At 43.8% G+C, this 19,227-nt stretch overlaps 1 protein-coding gene across 2 annotated transcripts in view; it reads right to left on the bottom strand.

Annotated features, from left to right (window-relative positions):
* The window catches only part of Adamts17 (ADAM metallopeptidase with thrombospondin type 1 motif 17), a 303,487-nt gene that overhangs the window by 105,258 nt on the left and 179,002 nt on the right, over positions 1-19,227 (bottom strand). For both annotated transcript variants that reach the window (XM_076935565.1, XM_034511269.2), the window contains exons 11-12: positions 10,386-10,487; positions 8,625-8,770 (exon numbers count right to left, since the gene is read on the bottom strand). In XM_076935565.1, the coding sequence (XP_076791680.1) occupies positions 8,625-8,770; positions 10,386-10,487 (248 nt within the window). The remainder of the gene's footprint in view (positions 1-8,624; positions 8,771-10,385; positions 10,488-19,227) is intronic.

Genomic DNA, 19,227 nt, shown 5'->3' with positions numbered 1-19,227 from the left:
GAGGAAGGCCCACAAGGCCTCAAACCTATACAAAGGACTACAGACAACTGAGGAATGCTGGGAAAAATAGTCCTCCCCAGGGAACAGCAAACCAACTGTTCATCCAATATGAATAGTCAGTCCTGAAATTATATGCACAAGTAACATTATACAAACTAACCATGTTGTATTTAAAAATATATATGTATGTACACACACACACACACACACACACACACACGAGCAGGGAGGGGCTTATAGAAGGGGCTTGAGTAAGGAACAGGAAGGAAAAAAATGACGTAATTATATTATCTTGAAAAATAAAAGCAATTTAAGAAAGGATATAGAAATATAGGAGAGTGTCTTGCAAATTTTAATGAAATGACACTCAGGATAGCATGAGAAGAGTCTCTAGTTAAAGCAGGCTTTGTGCTCAGCTTGGCAAATAGAGGTTCTAGAGAGACACTAAAGAGAAGCAGGCATTCCTCCCCATTTCCCTCAGCACACCTCATTAGTGCCTTCGGGCAGCATCCTCCTTCATGCCCCAGGATAGGAACCATTGAGGCAGAATCCTGTTCTTCAATGCAGCTTCTCTCTTCTGACACCCACCCTGCCTTCCCAGAGAGCTCAGTTTACACGTTTCTCCCCTCTAGCTGAGACCTCTCTGAGAATGCTAACACAGTGTCAGACCTAGGTGTATAAGGGGGCATCCTCATCTAGATGAGACACGAAGACTCTGCCTACATCTATGCCTTCTGTATCCATCAGAGTTCTGGTTGTCTCTAAGTACCTATTTTTCATTGACTCTAATTTTTCATTGACTCTAATCATTATAAAGCAAGGGTTTCTTCATGGTAAACTTACTCTGGTCAAAGTGTCCACAAGGGATGGGGAGATGGCGTACTGGCTGAAGTGCTTGCCACATAAGCATGAATAATGAAGCTTGGAATCCAAGAATCCATGTAAATACTGGATGGGCATGATATCCTGCTTGTACTTTTAGCCTTGGAAGACAGAGACAGAGGATTCCCAGGAGCAAGCTGGCTAACAGAACTAGCCATCTCAAGGATCACAGGGTTTGATTGAGAGATCCCATCTTGATGAACAAGGTGGAAGAGCTATGGTGGATGGGTCCCAATATCAATCTTGGGCCTCCACATCCATGTGCACATAGGATGTACAGCTACACAGTGCAAACATGCATAAACACAGGCACATTGCACACATACAAAGATGGAAAAAGAAAAGATCCATGACTCAAAAATTGATAAAAAAAAAAAAAAAAAGAGAGAGAGGGAGAGAGAGAGGGAGAGAGAGAGAGAGAGAGAGAGAGAGAGAGAGAGAGAGAGAGAGAGAGAGAATCCCAATTAGAATCGTCATTCTGACCAACATGGAGAAAAAAAGAAATATTGACCAACTAGCTACGTGGTCCACTACCCTAGTAATTCCCCCTACCACATATGGCAGGGGCACACAGGCCCTTACTCTTCATGTCCAGCTGCAGTGTGGTGATTTCTCAGATTCACAGTGTTACTTCTTGTAGTTTCAGCTACGGACAATCAAACATAGTCTAACAATATAGAATAGGAAATGCCACAAATATATAATTCATAAGTATTAAATGCCTTTATTATAGCCAATAGTTGTGATTATTTTGTTTATCGTTGTTATTAACCTGTTACTGTACCTAATTTTAAAGTTAAACTTCTCATGGGCCTGGTCGTATAGGAAGGACATAGCATATATAGGGCTTGGCATTATTCATGGTTTCAGCATTCCTGTAGTTGAGAGGGATGGCAACCATAGAGACTGTGTGGAATTACCAGGTCATTGGTGGGATCTTCCCACACGCATAGCGATTCTGCAGCCTTTAGGAAAAGAGGCCCTTCATCCATGGCACAGAGAGACAATTAAGAGTCGCTGTGGGAGGGTGTGGCTGGAAAAAGGTCTACGGAGGATGACACAGGTAGGACAGAGTTTACCAACCACCCCATGCTGGGTTGCCTGGACAAAGCCTGAGTGAGTCATAGACATAAGGGCCTGGGCTTTGGGAGATATTTTGTTGAATCAGCAAGGGCAGGGAGGAGAGGCGGGATCCACCTGTGGTGTGTGCAGAGATCTGGGACTCTTGTTCACCCTGGAGGTCCCCTGAAGCCATTCAGGGTGGATTAAAACAAAACACATCTAAGAAGACTAAGTCAACAAAATCCTAGCACAGCAAAGCAAAACTGAGGACAGTAAAAATGAGTTCATAATAGAATAGACATTCCCTTTTGAGAGCAGAACAAAGGGCCTATGTCCTTTATTCTGACAGAGAACTAGAAGGCCAAGGCCCCTGGGCTCCACAGCAGAGGCTCCATGACTCTGTAGGGCCTGTGAGAGGGAGGTGTAAGCAAGTTGAAATCTTACCCTAATGTGAGAGCCAGGTACTTGAGGATGCGCAGAAGACAGTCTGAGTTAAAAACAAAACAAAACAAAACAAAACAACCAAACCAACCAAACAAAAAAATCCCAGAAGTTCTTGATCATGTCCTTCAGATGCAGACACCAAGATAAAGTGTGGGGGAAGGATGACTGTTGAGGGGTATGAACTAGGACTGGAGATGGGAAACAACCCAGAACTGCTCAGTAATTGTCAAAGGATGGCCTGACACAGAGAAGTAGGGCATGAGGGGTTTTAAAGATGCATCTCTAGGGCTCAGTGGATGGCTTGTTGCCACACAAGCATAAGGACCAGAGTTTGGATCACCTGCACCTACATAAATGCTGGGAGGCCATGGCAATCCATTCGTAATCCCTGCACTTGGGAGGCAGAGACAAGACCTCCAGAGCAAGACACCTAATAAAACTAGTTGAGTTGTTGAGTTCTAGGTTTAAGTTAGAGACCCTGCCTCAAAACACAAGGTGGGGAGAAATCAAGGCAGAATGCTGCTTTTCACAGGCATGAACACAGACATATGCCTAGACACATATGACACATATGACCATATATACACATGTAAAAATGATGCCTGTCTGGTGTCAAGCCTCCATGTTTAAAGCATCATCTTTCAGGACCTTCTAAACATTGGTCCAGCTTAAATAGATACGAACTAAAATGGCTTGAACAGGCCCTGATCAAGAAAAGGGTATCCAAGGGAGGCAAACAAAAATGCTCAACTTCACTGCTGGTGAGTGAAACCTAGACCTTAGGAGATGCTGCAACATGCCCTCCAGAATGTCCACAGCGGAGAAGACCAATGGCAGTGTGTAGCAGCAAGGAGACGGAGCAAATGGAAACCCATAGGCTCATGGCAGCACAGATGGAACAGCCACTATGCAAAGCTAGCCAGTTGTCATGTGGTCACACATGCAGGCACCCAGAGCCAGCACCTTCCCTTGCAGGGTGCTAGCACACACATGCATGCATGCTACAGTGTGTGTGAGCCTGGTGCAAATGAACGATACTTTGTAGGATGTTTTAATTTTCATTAGGTTTGGCTTTTATAAACATGTTTAAGAACAAATGAGAATAAGGAAGTGAGGTTTTGAGGAGCAGCAGGTATGGAGAGAAAGGTGAATGTCATCCACCTCTGATCCTCCCCAGCTCTTCCTGTCTGCTACCAGGATCGGCTTCACAGCACCATGGACTGCCCTGAACATCCACAGAGAATCAGCAAAGATAAGGAGATGGTAGATTGGGCAGTGCCAGGCCTGCCTTTCCTTGGGAGGGACAGGACAAACATATCCATGTAAGCGAGGAGAGGACCCAGCGGGTGCACCTTGAGGTAATGTGTTCTAGTGTTAAGGTCTCTGAAACGTGTCTAAGCCAGATTGTAACTGCTGCTAAGAATAGACAACTTAGGGTTTTGTCTGTTTGTCTTTCATAATGAGGAACACATAGAAAGTCTAGGTCATTATACTCAAAGTACACGTGGGACTCACTGGGGATGCAAACCAAGCACACTCATAGAACTCTACTCTGCCTTTCCCACCTGAGTACAGAGTGAGTGACTAGCTGCTTCCCCAACCCTTTGATGAGGCCATGGGGTGACAATGCTGCAATGACCCTGATGTACCAACCTCTCTCCTCTGCTCTTCATGTCATCCTGCGGGTACCAGGACAGAGAAAGCTCTTGACACATGTGCACCTTAGCCTTTCTCTCTGCCTCCCCCTTTCACCCAGCATCAAAATCCAGAACAGAGATGAATTTTCCACCAACTCTAACCAACAGCAATGCAAAAGGAAGGAAAGAACAAACGTAGGGAGCTGGTTTAAAAACATAAATGTCCCCCCACCTCTGTGTATACTGGGAAGTAAAAAGACCAATAGCTATAAAAACCAGGACCAGGAAAAAAGGGTGGGGTGATGAGGGGGTTCTCTGGCCAGTATCTTTGGACAGTGAATAAACCAGCTGCAGAATAGAGGGAAAGGAGCCAGGGATGTGCAGAGAAAACCATAGGGAGAGGTTCATGGGAGTGTTCCAAGCTGTACACAGTGGTGAGCTCTGGCCATCCTCTCGGAATATCAGGGCAGTGAGCTGTCTGATTTAAGGAGTGAGACAGAGAATATGTTGTTATGGTCAGAGCTTGGCACAGAGTCCGTGATCAGCTGTGCTCTGTAACAGTCATCACACAGGCATTGTGCAAGATCAGGCCATACGCTCTAATCCATAATTGCCTACACTGCTGACCCAGTTACTTCAGGAAACCCCAGGGCTGCTGGGATCCACCTGCCCAAAGTCTGACGGTGTTTTTCTCCTCTTTCCTGGGTTGGCTCTGGGAAGATAAGATAGCTCTTGTGAGATCATTTTCTGAGGAGACAGGGCAAGTTGCTCCCATTCCCAACAGGAAATGGAGCTGGGCGGTCATAGCAAATGATCAGACTGACTACCAAGGTGTCAATATTGCAGGAGCAAACCCAGGTCATTTTCTAACTTGAAATACCCAAGGCTGGGGTGCCATGCTCAGGCTTATTCCTGAGCATTTCTGGCTACAGTGACAGCATTGCAGGGGAAAGGAAGCTTGTTAGAGCATCCAAAAGGTAACACAGGTTGAGAGAGCTTATTGGTGATCTGTTATTTGGCCTGATGGATTTGGCTAATTTTTGTGTTTCTGAAGGGAAGAAAGACATTAGGGATGTGTTATGGAGGCCTGGGAAAGACAGAGAGATCGCTTCTCCTGGGAAAGCAGGATGTCCCAGCATATTTTATTGAGCCACTGTTCTGCTGGTAGGCAGGGAAGTCGGAGCCTGCCCTAGGCCTACAGGAAGCTCCAAGGTCAATGAAAACAAAGCAAAACTCAGTTTACTATACATGGCAGAGCAGCTGCAATGGTAGGAGGATGCTTAGATAGAATGAAGCTGAACCCCACCTTAAAGATGGTGGTCAGGGATGGGGCTCCTCTGGGGATAAGAGATTTATACTGAGACCTTCATAATGGCAAAGGCAAGTTAGGACTAGGAGAATGCTGATGAAGGCCCTGGGTTGGACCCTTGTGGCTGAAGAGCAGACAAGATGCTTCAAGGTGGGGGTGGGATCAATGGTGGTCATGCTAGTCCCCTAAGACATGCTGGCCTGGAACATGAGAATGTCACTGTATTCAGAAAAAGGGTTGCAAAGGAGATGTACTTCAGGATCTTAAGCTGAGGATATCTCAGACTACAGGGACCTGAAATCCAATGGTACGTACTTCCAGGAGACAAGAAGAGACCACATGAAAGTGCAGGTATGTTTGTAAGCTGCAGAGGACAAGGGCCACCAGAGCTATGAAGCCAGAGCAAATATAGGAAACACTGTCTTCCAGGCATTCAAGGAGGAATCAGTCCTGTGGATACCCTTGATTTTGGACTTCTTCTCCTTCTTCATTCTTCTTTTTCCTTCTCTTTCTCTCCTTCTTCTTCTTTTAAAGAGAAATTGCCATTGTATTTACCTGTGTGACCTTGGGCAAGTCATCTAGTTGTTATACAACTCTGTCTTGTATCTGTACAGTGGGAATAAAAAAAAAGATGCCTCTTCCACCCTGGCTAATAACCAACAGAGCCCATGTATTCCACAGTGCTTCAGGAAATTGATACTCGGTGACAGTGGCCCCATTCACCTGACTTGTTATAAACAGCCGCATGTGAGACAAGGGGGTAACCATGGACACCGGGGCTGTGCCCTTGAGTAAGGCAGAAATGGCGGTAATATGGACCAAGAGGGTAGAAGTGAGCAGGGAAGAGAGTGTAGCTTACAAGGGACCTGGTTTGAAATAGGGCTAAGGGGAATTGTGGGAGGGTGGGCAGGATTTTGAATGTCTTTGCTAGTTGCTGTAAACCATGCCTGGCATTATTTATTCCTAATGCTTACTTAGAGCAGAAAAAAAAATCTGCTAGAAGGAGCACAGGCTTTGAAGGAACAAGAACAGTGGCCTTCTCTTTCTGGTACATTTTAAGCACCAGTCTGTCCCACAGCCACTAGTGTGTGTGGCTGTCATTTTATCTCTCTCAGTTCTCCATGGCAAAGCACAGGAGGTAAAGAAGAGGTAAATTCATGACGGTGTGGTGAGTACCAGTTGAGAAAGCAAATACATGAAAGAAAATGGTGTAAGCACTTTCTCTTCTGGGGCCACTGGGTCTGGAGGGATGGGACTAGACTCCCAACGCATAGAACCTCACAGCAAGGCAAGCCAGGGTGGGAACAGCAACATAATTCTAGGAACTGGGAAAGTCTTAAGGAGACTCAAACAGAGCACTAGGAGGGCATGTCAAGATGCAGTTAGGATTGTGACAGCCTTGGTGAGATGCCACAAAGCCCTGGAAAGTCTCCTCTGCAAGTTGTCTCCTGCAGGGGGATCTCAGCCAATAGCACTGCAAGACAACAGGGTGACACTGGTCCCTGAAAAATGTGCTTAAAGTATTTTCCCAGCTCTGGGGACATCGTGTGATGTGCACAAGTACTGCTGTCACCTAAACAAATCAAACCGCCCAGCGTGTCAGGACACAGGGAATGTTGAACATTTAGTGGCCCTTCATGATGCTTGCTGGGTATCACCTGATAAGGTTGACATATGTGATAAGTCAGAGGAGACCAGTATTCAGCCAAGGGCTGTGAACTCTAAGCACAACACAGACAGCCTTCCACACTCATGTAAGCCCCTCCCACCCTGTGCTGAGCTGCAGTACAGCTCTGTGAGGTAGACTGGACAAGGTGGGTGGCGTCATCCTGGTGCAATGCCAAAGGTATTCCACAGATTTTTACAATTTTTACCAGTCGAACAAGTATAAGCTGCTGGGGGCTATAGTGTAAGGAATATGTCTGGACTTGAAGACTGGTCTGTGCCAGTTTTCACATTTGGGTCTTCCTCCTCTCACATGCCAGTGGACTCTTACAGGGAAAACTAAGGCCCAGGGAACAGGAGAGTTTTCCTTGAGGTCAAATGGACAATGACTATGACAGCTTGGAGCCAAAGCATAGGTCTATGAATCCAAACCCACATCTCTCCTTTGAGAGTCAGAGCTATGACTTTCAACTGAGCCATGTTTAAAAAAAAAAAAAATGAACCTACCCTCCAATCATATCTCACCACTCAGCCAAAGGTATTTAATCATCTCCCTCTGGCCTGCCCCCTTAGTAGGAGGTCATCTAGGCTTTCAGTTAATAAAGTCATTCCTAACAGTTTAAACACCTACTGTGTGCCAGACATTAAGCTGTCTCTCAATTGAAAAAGACATTTTACATAACATCAATTGTTACAGATCACTTTATGCCACCCACTAAATTATGGATGTCACCCCTCCTTATAAAGGACATTCTCCTAGTGTTGGTTAGTTCTTGGCATCACCTGGGGCAGTGAAGGATCCAATCAGCCCTGTGATTTAACTGTGCAGCAGGAACATCTGGACTTTTTACTAACAAGAGGTATCTGCTAACCAGTTATCAATATGACTTTGAAGTGGAAAACCATTTCATGTTTAGACACAATTTAACATTTACTCTCTAAATAGACTAGACCTGACTGAAGACATTCAGGAGAGAAAGCAGATGAACATCGTCAAAGAGGATGTTTAAAACGTTGAGAGGAGGAGAAAACCCACGGGGATGTAATTATTATATTGGAGCATAAAAATCTGTCCTTGAGTTCTTCAGGGCAAATTTCCTGGGGTGAACAGGAAGGGTCTTTGGTGTATCATAGTCCATGAAAAGAAATTTAGAAATACCTGTTTTTTTTTTTTTTCCTGTCAAATAGTTCTAGAAAGAGAAACAGTGAAACTGTAGATGAGCAAACTCTGAATCCATCCATAGATACTTCCACGTACATGCTAAACCTGTTCCCAAATCTGCCAACTGCAAGGTAAAGGTCAACCTCCCCTTCAGGAAAGTCTCCATGCTTCCCGAGAACGGCCCTCAACTCAGTAGACCACGATGCAGTCAAGACAGCTTGTCATCTAGCTGTCTCTGGGAGTCTTTATGCCACAGCCAAGTAAGGGATAATGGAGCCACTTGCACTCCCATTGGGACCCCGCTATATCTCTGTGCTCAGCATAGGTAAGATGACACAATACACTCAAGGCCCTTGTACTCAACCGTGGTCTATTCTACTTTCCTTTTGAAGACAATTCTCAGCACTGGGGAAAGATCCACACTGTGGGATGCCCTTGCAGTAGCATCTGAGGGGGAACTTACGGGGGGTTGTCACATTTCCTCTGCCGGAATCGTGCTCCTGTACCACAAGTTCGGCTGCACATGCTCCAGGCACTCCATGGACTCCAGTCCCCGTCCACATGCTCTGGGATGGGAGTCTTGCTCACACACTCTCCAGCCCGGCACCACTAAAACACACAGAGGGGCCACGCTTAGCAAAGCCACCCGCTCTCCCACAGAGGATCGATTCCCTCTTGGTGTCAAAATCCACTTTGAAATTTTCACGGGAGTATTTCAGGGTGTACATATTAGCTAATTCTTGCTCAGCCTGGTGTGTAATCTCCCTGGAGTTTGGAGCTTGCCACAAACTTATACAGGGAATGTGCTCCATAGAAGATTTCTAAATCCTCAAGAAATGATAGCTCCACATGGCAGGAGAACACAACTAAAGGTATGCAAACTCTGAATAATGCATGCGGATCTCTCTCTAGTAGGGCAACAATTGCAGCATCTAAGGCCAGAATTTCAAGGCTGGGTTTAGTGCTTAGAAACAACAGTGAAAGGCAGATGTGGTGCATGCTTCTAACTAGCCATGGCAGGCCTAGGCCAGCCTGCTCTGGAGGCCCAGAGGGATTAGCTGTAGGTAGATGCATCCTTTCTGAGGGTAAAAGGAAGCCAGTCTCTAAAACAGATTTCCCCTGAGGGTGTGGCCCAGTGCTCCCAAGCACAGCATCAGAACAAAGTATTACTTTCTATTTTAATTATTTCAAGGCTTCCAATAAACCAGGCATGGTGGTAAGGGGCCTGAAATCCCAGCGTTTGAGAGGTGAAGGATTGAGAGGATTGAAGGATCACAAGTTCAAGGACAGTCTGGGATATACAGCAAGTTCCAGGACAGCCTGCAGTATTGCAGTATATACAGAGATTCTATATGAAAAGGGACAAAAAAGAAAGAAAGAAAGAAAGAAAGAAAGAAAGAAAGAAAGAAAGAGAGAAAAAAAACTGGAAGATGAGGATAAGGGGAAGGAGAGAGGAGGAAGTTGGAGAATGGAGGGAGGGAGGGAAGGAAGGGAGTAGGGGCAAGGGGAGGGGTTAGGAGAAAGGAGGAGGGCAGAGGAGACAAGAAACCAATTAATGAAGGCTTGCACACCAGACTAAAGAGGAAGTTGTGGAGCTGCAGGTCCTGCCTACCTCTTCTCTCACACCCTTAGAGTCTCACCCTTTCATAAGGACCAGGTTACTGAATAAAACCTAGCTAGAACAATTCTCATCAATGTATGGCAAATGATCTCACTTCCTGTTTAACACCCACTCATTCAAAACCTTTCCCCTTGCCAGGCAGTGGTGGCGCACGCCTTTAATCTCAGCACTTGGGAGGCAGAGGCAGAGGCAGGCGGATTTCTGAGTTTGAGGCGAGTCTGGTCTACAGAGAGAGATCCAGGACAGCATAGGCTACACAGAGAAACCCTGTCTTTAAAAACAAAACAAAACAAAACAAAAAAACAACAACAACAAAAAAACCCAAAACAAAATCACATCCTCTTTAAGAAAATTCACTTGCATAACAAAACCAGTTCATTTAATAAAAAGTACCAAGGAAATGATTGATTCTTGTGGCTTCATAAGAAACAAGGAGTGACACAGACACTCTGTGTGCTGTCGCGCCATGGGTATTCCCTGAGTGCTCAGGGGTATTCCAGAAGTTCCTGGGCAGAATGTACTGCCTTCCAGACGGAGGGAGGCTCGGTGTCCAGGAGATGTGAGGTGGCTTGCTGGGAGTGCTGGAAGCTGGGTGTTAGTTACCTTGTCTGCTCCACACTCAGTGCCATCCAGGGGAGGGTCCAGCTTGGTCTTGCAGGATGTGTCTCCCTCTACCAGGCACCATAGACCTGCACACATCAGATGCTGTAGGGTAAGAGAAGCAACCATGAACACTTTCCAGAACACTCCCAGATGGAGGTCCTAACTGGGGTCATAGCCATGGAGAAATCACTGCTCAGATTTGGGATTTGAAACACATGGGGAGAATGGAGAGTCATGAGTCTGGAACTCTTGAAAGGTACCTGGCTTATTCAGCTCAGCGGAATTTCTGCATTTACTCCTAGAGAGGTTTGTCTCACGGGACTGAGTTAAGGAGTTCCAAACTCAAGAGGATTCTTGGAGGTGCTTCCCAGGAGCGGTCAGTAAATAGATCCCTTCCACTGAGTGTACGGGGTGAAGCAGATACCCATAGGTTGACAAAGGAAACAAGAAACAGGCTTAGCTCAACTTCATCAGAGGCAGCTTTGAGACCAGGGTCCCACGAGTGAGATGGTGATTTAAGCAAGAGATCACAGGGGCCAGATATAAGAGGCCAAAAAGCAGAGGCAGCCTTCTACTCTCCCTGCCTGGCTTCTGCCTCTGCTGAGCTGGGCATAAATTATTACAGTATTTTACCTAGAAAAACTTGGAACGCCCACGAATAGAGAACTAAAGCAATTCTACTAAAATGGGAATAGGCATTGAAAAAGACAGACTCCCAGCTGTATTAATAAGACATTTGGACATTGACAAAGTGTTCAGAATGAGACAAATTATCAAAATTACCAAGGCAGGCATGGCTATTCTCTTCCCCAGAGGACTTGTGAGTGGACAGGACCATCAACTATAAGAGATGCAGGCTGGCTGACCCTGGTCCATTGGGAGAGGGATTCTGGGCTATGTCCTACACGTGGCTTAGGGGTCCTAGTGGGACAGTCTGTTGCCCAAGGCAGTTGATGAGTTATACCCATCAATGTACCTTTCTACACTTTCTCCCTGTAGATGGCCCCTCACAGTATTTCCTGGGATTGCTTCCCACATAAACTACTTGCACCCAAATCCTCACCATGATCATGGCCTGAAAATTGGAAACAGATGTTCTTACAACGCTTTTAAAGACACAGTGCTTGCTTCCAGGATGCCAAACCCAATTCAGGCTAAGAAGCTTGAACGTGAATGGAAAGACCTTACCCTTCACTGTGTGGCCCGAGGAAAGCTGGTGCCCTTCAGGCAACATGAGGGACACACCTTGCCACCTCACCACTCCCCACCCCCTGCAGCACAGCACAGTGAGGTGACAGTGAGTTTTGCAAAGGGCGCACTGTGCTCAATTTAGAAGGCTGCTGTTCCAAGCAGTCTCAAACATCTGCACTGAACAGATGTGCAACTGCGCTGTCTGAAGGAAAGAAATGTGTGGCGATTGGAGGGACAAAAATAAAGTAGAAAGGCAGGAAAATAGCAGTGGAGGGGGCTCTTACAACAAGCGGAGGAAAACTCGCAGCTCCTTCTCACTTCTCAAGTAGGTGGGAGCTGGTCTGAGCCTTTGAAGGAGTCAGTGACCGAAGCGGAACACCACACATGTGGGTCCAGAGAGATCGACCTGTCCCTATTACTGTGTAGCTTTCTATGGAACGGTAAAAAGATGAGAACCCAGGCATGGCACAGCTGCTCCCATAAAGACTACGGCACCTCATTAAAAGCTTGATCCCTGGAACTCTCACCTAAGAGTTCCTCCAGACTGTCACAGTGATGTTCAGACACGTGGTCACGACACAAGGCAGACCCAGGAGCCCAGTTATGGGGCAGGTGAATTTAGGATTAGGAGAGAGAGGAAGGAGGTGGGGTGAACTGTTTATTGTGCAGTTTATGGACAGGGCTTTCTCATGAAACGTCTCTATTATCAAAGTCAAAGAGTGGGATGTTAGGCAGAGCCTTCTAAACAGTACCAACAACAAAGGAGAAGATAGAAATGGATTATACTCCATTGAAATGAAGCGCTTGTGTTTATTAAAAGGCAAGAATAAGAATATCAGAGAAAGTACTGGCAATAGACTGCGGTGGGTATTTGCAATAAATATAACCAACAAAATGTATCTAGCACTTTTCTTTTTTTAAAAAAAGAACAACAAACTAAAACTATTACAGATCAAATAAGAGAAAAGACCTAGTGGGAAAATGGGCAGAAGACCTGAGCATTTCATGAGATGATATTTAAATGGCAATTAAGTATATGGAAATATGCCCAAACCTATTCAGCCATCAGGCAAAGGCAAATTAAGACCATCTTTAGATACTTGTACATAGACTAGAAAAAGCTGGAGAATTCCAAACCTTGACAAGGATACAGCCAACAGGAATTGCTGTATACTGATGTTAACATTTGGACTTTTTGAACAACTTCAGAAAATTATTCATCAGTATTTTGTACTGGCATTGTGCACTGTCATATCTATAATTTCACTCCCAAAAATATACTGGAAAGAAATCTGAATATATGTTCTGTGAAGATGTCAGAAATGTTCGTTCTCAATATGACTTGTGTTATTATGTAGGTAAGAACAAGGCAAATGCTTCAGCATCAGAGCAGACCGATCATGGTTACAACAGTAGAATACAGTGGGTTTCATTTGCATACACTGCAAGCACAGGTAAAACTCTGGTGTTGGGAATCACACTGGTGGCTTTGGTTTTTAAAAGGGCGGGGTAAGCACAAAGGAGGCTTTAGAACAGCAGTCTGGGCCCCATGAGTGGCTGCCCGAAGTGCCTCTTCAGGATAGTTTTCAAGCATGCTCAGTTAAATTTGACATTGTCCTCAACATTTTCATCATTCTCTGCCTTATCTTTGTCCCCGTGATCCAAGCATTTTCAGGTACCTGTTAGCTAAAATCTGTGGCAATATGTATTCTGCAAGAGCCTACACCGCTGCTGGCTCCTCTGCAGTATTTGATAGTCTGTACTTTCTCTTTTCCTTTCCCTTGGCATGTCTGGAGGAGTCAACTGCCAAGCTGTTAACAGTTCTGCAACCTGAGTGTTACCATTATCCTCTGGATGGTGCTGGGCACCTCATGACTGTGCTGATGGTGGAGGCATTGGGCAAAGTCGTTGATTTCCACATTCATCTTTGCAGATGACCATTCCCAGCATTTTTTTTTTTTTTTTGTCTCTGATTTACTTTTAATCCACAGAATGCAGCACAAACAGCAGGATGTGACATCATGATTATCTCGTACAACACTCTGATCTCTGTAAAGGCTCCCCGAATTGATTTCTAGGCTTGCCTTCTTTGGTGAAACTAGTTGGCATGCTGGAAAAGACCATGCTACAGTGAACTGAGCCCAGCTGACAAAGTAGACAGCATGACTTTTCAGTCTTTTCTCCAACAACATACAAGGAACAGGGGCCTCCCAACAATTCCTCAGTGAGCCAGTGAGTCCAGCAACAAACATGTCCCCAGCTGAGCTTCAAATGAGACTGTAGGCCAGACCTATGCCTTCTGCGTACCTTGTAAACATGCTGAGACATAGAAAGCCTGGCTGAGCCTTGCCTTTGTCTAACCATCAGAGACTGCATGATGATAGGTTTTAAGTGTCCATATTTTGTGGTCATTTGTTAAAAAACAATAGTGAGCTAACACAGATACACCTTTTTTTCGTACTTTTCCAAACATCACAGACAAGAGATAGTTTGTAAGTGTCTAGAGAATAAAAATATGGAGGATTAATTGTATATACAGTGTGTAATAGAGGAGATGACTGGAAAGAGTCCCAAACTTCTACAAACAAAATGCTAACAGAAAAGCGAGGAAAGCCAGGAAAAACAAAAACAAAAATGAAAAACAGAACCTACGCCAAGAATCATCTGACATAGCAACGGATGAGCTAATCTTGTTTCCTAAGATAAACCCTTTATATCAGATCAGAACTAAAGCTCTGCTATATGCTGGGGAACAATCACTTAATGTGATCTGGAAGCCAAAATAAAGGCAAAGGAGAACAACAATTCTAATGTCAGTCAAACTTGAACCCAGAACCCGAAGCATAAAATAATATAAGGGTATAAAACCCTCGATGGTCATCTCGTATCTATGCCCCAAATAATATATAGTATTAAATCTCACTAAGCAAAACTGACTTGGGATATAAGGGTAAGACAAAAAAGAAATTAGAACAATAATTTAATGGGCTTTCTCAGCCCATGACAAATACAACAGTCATGTAATAATTGATACAAGAGATATAAATAATAATAATATAACAAAATTGATTGGTGGTGCACGCCTTTAATCCCAGCACTTGGGAGATAGAAGCAGGCGGATTTCTGAGTTCGAGGCCAGCCTGGTCTACAGAGTGAGTCCAGGACAGCCAGGGCTACACAGAAAAACCCTGTCTCGAAAAAAAAAAAAAAAAAAAAAAAAAAAGAAAGAAAGAAAAAGAAAAAAGAAAAAAAAAAGGAAAAAAAAAAAAACCAAAATTGATCAGAAGAGTTCCGGTTCTCAAAACAAATGTGTCAAAACACATCTTTTTTAAAAGACTTATTTATTTATTTACTTATTTAATGTATATGAGTACATGGTAGCTATCTTCAGACACACCAGAAGAAGGCATCAGATCCCATTACAGATGGTTGCGAACCACAGTGTGGTTGCTGGGAATTGAACTTGGGACCTCTGGAAGAGCAGTCAGTGTTCTTAACTGCTGAACCATCTTTCCAGGCCATCAAGACAAATCTTAAATGGTCATGGAATATTCATAAAACATAGTCCCAGTAAGGTTCAAGGTTCACTCTGGCTACAGAGTGAGTTCAAGGCCAGGCTGGGCAATTCAAGAAGACTGTGTATTGTAAAGTAAAAGGGACTTTGCCTAGAGCTCTCTCTTGGTATATGCGGAACATTGCTTCAGTGGTCAGTACCGTGAACATGAACACTACCACCAAGATGATCAAAACAGGAAGATCTCTGTAAGTTTAGCCTCATCTACATAGCAAGTTCTAGGCCAGCCAAGACGACATACTGAGACATGTCTCAAACAACAATATCATGGTACGTGACTGACTCTGACCTCTGGCTTCACACACATTATAATGGTTAATACTGATTATCAATTTCACAGGCTCTAGAGTCACCTAAGAGGTAAGCCTCTGGGCACACCTATGAGGGATTATCTAGATTAGGTTGGCTTCTTCTGAACCTGTGGGGGATCAACATCCTTGCTAGGAGCTCAAGTGGGGTTGAGGATTGCACTGCATAAAAGAGTAGAAAGCTACCTGAGAACAAGGACTTCCTGTGCTTCAAATCCTGACTGGATGCAGAGTAACCAGGCATCTCAAGTGGCTGTCACCATGCTTCCCATGATAGCCAATTCCCTCTAACTGTTAGATGAACTGAATATGTCCTCCTTAAAATGTTTATCATGAGGCATTCTGTCAACAGACTAATTACCCCTTAATTAATGAATCTAATCAATCCCCTAATTAATCCAAACTAATAAATTTCTCCTCCTTTCCCTCCCTCTTTTCACCCTCTCCCTCCCTCTTTCCCCTCTCTATCTGACTACAGATTGAGTGATGGAGGAGACCTAGAAAGGCCCTATGGCCATCCTGATGGATACTTAGCACTGTTTTTCTCACAGGTATTTCTATTTAACTTCTGAGGAACAGCTAACACCAACATTCTTAAAGTATTTAAGAACATGTGAAGGGAAGGCATGTCCCCTATTTATTATTATTATTTTTTTTACAACTAATGTAACTGTCATGTTTGGGGTAATGTAATTGACCCCAAACAGAATAAGCATAAGGAAAAATCCATACGGAACTCATTTGTGAGTAATTGTTGCAAAGACTCAAAATACAATTTGCTAGCACATTTCAATGAATTATACCAAGGTCAAATAAAATTCGCTCCAGAATGTGGAAAGCTAAGTATTGGAATATATGCTAATAAATTCACCATCCTACTACCTAAAAAGTGAGGTGCTGTGGCTGGAAAGCCGGCTCAGAGGTTAGGAGCACTGGCTGCTCTTGAAGAAGACCTGGGTTTGGCTTCCTAGTACTCACATGACAGCTCATTACAGCCTGTAAGTCCAGCTCCACAGGATCTGACACCCTCTTCTGGTATCCACGGGCACCAGGCATGAACATGTTCCATGTGACGACATACATGCAGGCAAAACACTCATGCTCACGAAAAGATCTTTTTAAAAATGACAAGTTATTTGTTCTCCCCATGGATAATGAAAAGACATTTAATAGAATTCAATTGTGATTCTTACTAAATGCTTAATAAGATTTAAAACAATGTATACTTTTTAAACTTGATAAATACCCATGGAATAGTAGAAGCATTTGCCTCAAGGCCAAGAAGGAAAAGATAGCCACGTGTTTTATTAGATCAGAGAAGAAATTAGTGGGTGGGCAAAGGGAATCCTGTAACTAGAGAATGAAACTAATCAACCAGAATATGTACAGTATCCAGACAGTTCATTTAGGAAGATGGCTGCACCCCCTTTTAAGACATATCAATTCAGTGATATAATGGAAGAAAAGACCTCATTCAAGAAAAGAACAGGACTATTTTGTATATGTAAATGTAAGAAGAAATATGCAAGATTTATACAAAGACAAATTAGAAGTTCTCCCAAGGGTGGGTCAGAAGACATCTAGAGGTCATGTAAGAGAACATGATGTTACTGTAGGGATGATTCAGAGTTAGGTACAAGAACATACTTTCCACTAAGTTAATTTACAAAAGAATCTAATTGAATTTAACACAATCACACAATTTTGAACTAAATGAGAATATTCTGAAGACCACATGGTTAAACAAACCAGGAATATTGTATAATTCACCAGGAAAATTGTAGAGAAGCACATTTTCAGTGTATTAAAATATTTTATAAAGCTATGGCCATTTAAACATTCAGTGCATGACGTGATTAGTGGGACAGACAGGGAAATCCAGAAATAAAGAATAAGACATGGGATCTGGAGAGACAGCTCTGTGGCTAAGAACACTTCCTGTTCTTGCACAGGACCTGGGTTGGATTCCCCACACTGGGTTACTCCAGCTCCAGGGATCCAACATCCTCTTTTGTCTTCCATAGGTACCTGTACTCACGCGTGCACACAGATGTTCAGGGACACACATGCAAAATTATGTTCTATTAAGGAATTTAACATATAAGTAAATTCATAAATGTAAAGGAAGAAGCCACAGAAATAAATTTATTTACAGTTTAGCAGTGAAAAGACCATTCTGGGGATGGAGCAAATCCCATGATTTTTAGAAAAGAGATGTTTTACTTCACACATATGTGCAAAAAACAGCAAAAAAAACCTATACTAAGCTGAATCAAAGGAAAGGCTGAAGGACTTTTATATCAGCTAACGGGCCATTTTCTGTTACTGGTAAAGTTTCTAAAAAACATTTAAAAAAATCTCAGTGACACAATGTAACAAAATTTAAAAACAAACAAACATAAAACCAGTCCACAGAAAAGAGAAAACACTAGTCTTCAATATATAGATAAATATTCAAGTTCATTAACATAAAAATTCAGTTTCACTTGCAATGGGCTTATTTTTGAAACAGTCAAGATGGGCAAAGGTAAGGAAGATGGGTTGACGGGGCTTGAGAGATTGTTTAGTGGTTAAGAGCACTGGCTTCTCTTCCAGAAGACCCAGGTTCAATCCCAAGCACCCCCATGGCACCTCGCAATTGTCTCTAACTCCAGTTTCAGGGGATCCGGCACTCTCAGGCAGACAGACGTGCACATAAACCATCAATACACATAAAATAAAAATAAATAAATACATAGGTAAAAGATACATTGAGGAATAAGTCAAGGTAAAGGTGCAGGGGAGGGAGGCACTCTCCCACACTGCTTATAAAAGTGTGGCAACGTAAGCCTCTTTGGAAATGAGACACACAAGATCTATAACCGATGTGTGCTCTTGGTGTTTCATAAAATTCAAAGGTAGGCAAACAGCCTGATGGGCCACAGAGTACAATGGTGGTTATAACAGTGGTCACTCTTGGGAGTAGTGAGTAGAAATGAGTCACCAAGACCATTCTGGATGATCCTACATGGCCTGCTTCTTGATGTTCTGGCCACACTTGTACACACAGTGAAAAACCAATGTGACTGCACACTTGCAGCCTGTGCACTTTTTTGTGTGTTTTCTGTTGGTTTGTAGGCAAATAAGACTACAGAATGTACGTGTGTGAGAAATGACTTTTGACCCATTCCTAGGTATTTATCCTGTGGATCTATGGTTCTCAGTCAGGGGCAGCAGAGCATCCCAAAGACCACGTGGTGGTATCTGAAGACACAGCTTTTAGTTGGCACAGCTCAGTCAGGAGTGGTCACTGTCTCCAGCATGGTGAATGTATGCCAAGGACTCTGCTAAACTCCTAAGTGTACGACCTGCCTCCCAGCAACAAAGAATTGTCTAGCTCAGCATGTCAGGAGTGCCTAGGCTGGGAAACCCTGCTGCAAACAAGCTCTGAATGCAAAAGGGGAAGCCGTAAGTACAATGAAGAACCTGTGAGACGGCACCTCAGCCAGGTGACTAAAGGTAATGACATACACCCCCCCAGGTAATCCTTGCAATAATGAATAATCTCACTCTAATGAAGGCGCAAGAAAGGTCCAATTCATGAGACTGCTGGCTAGCATTCTGCAAAGGAATGGAAGTCCTGAACACTGAGGACTGACTGAGGAATTTCCACGGATGGACAGTGATATGGGAGACAGAAGAGCAAGTGCCAATCAGGATCATGTTGGGACTGTGGGGCGGAGAAAAGGCAGTGAGAAGGGAAATGGGTAGAATCTGACTGTCTCTTAAA

The sequence above is a fragment of the Arvicanthis niloticus genome, chromosome 1 (genome assembly GCF_011762505.2).
Source record: "Arvicanthis niloticus isolate mArvNil1 chromosome 1, mArvNil1.pat.X, whole genome shotgun sequence".
In the NCBI taxonomy this organism is placed as follows: Eukaryota; Metazoa; Chordata; class Mammalia; order Rodentia; family Muridae; genus Arvicanthis; species Arvicanthis niloticus.
The sequence above is the reverse complement of the archived record's forward strand: the minus strand, read 5'-3'. Positions and strand labels throughout refer to the sequence as shown.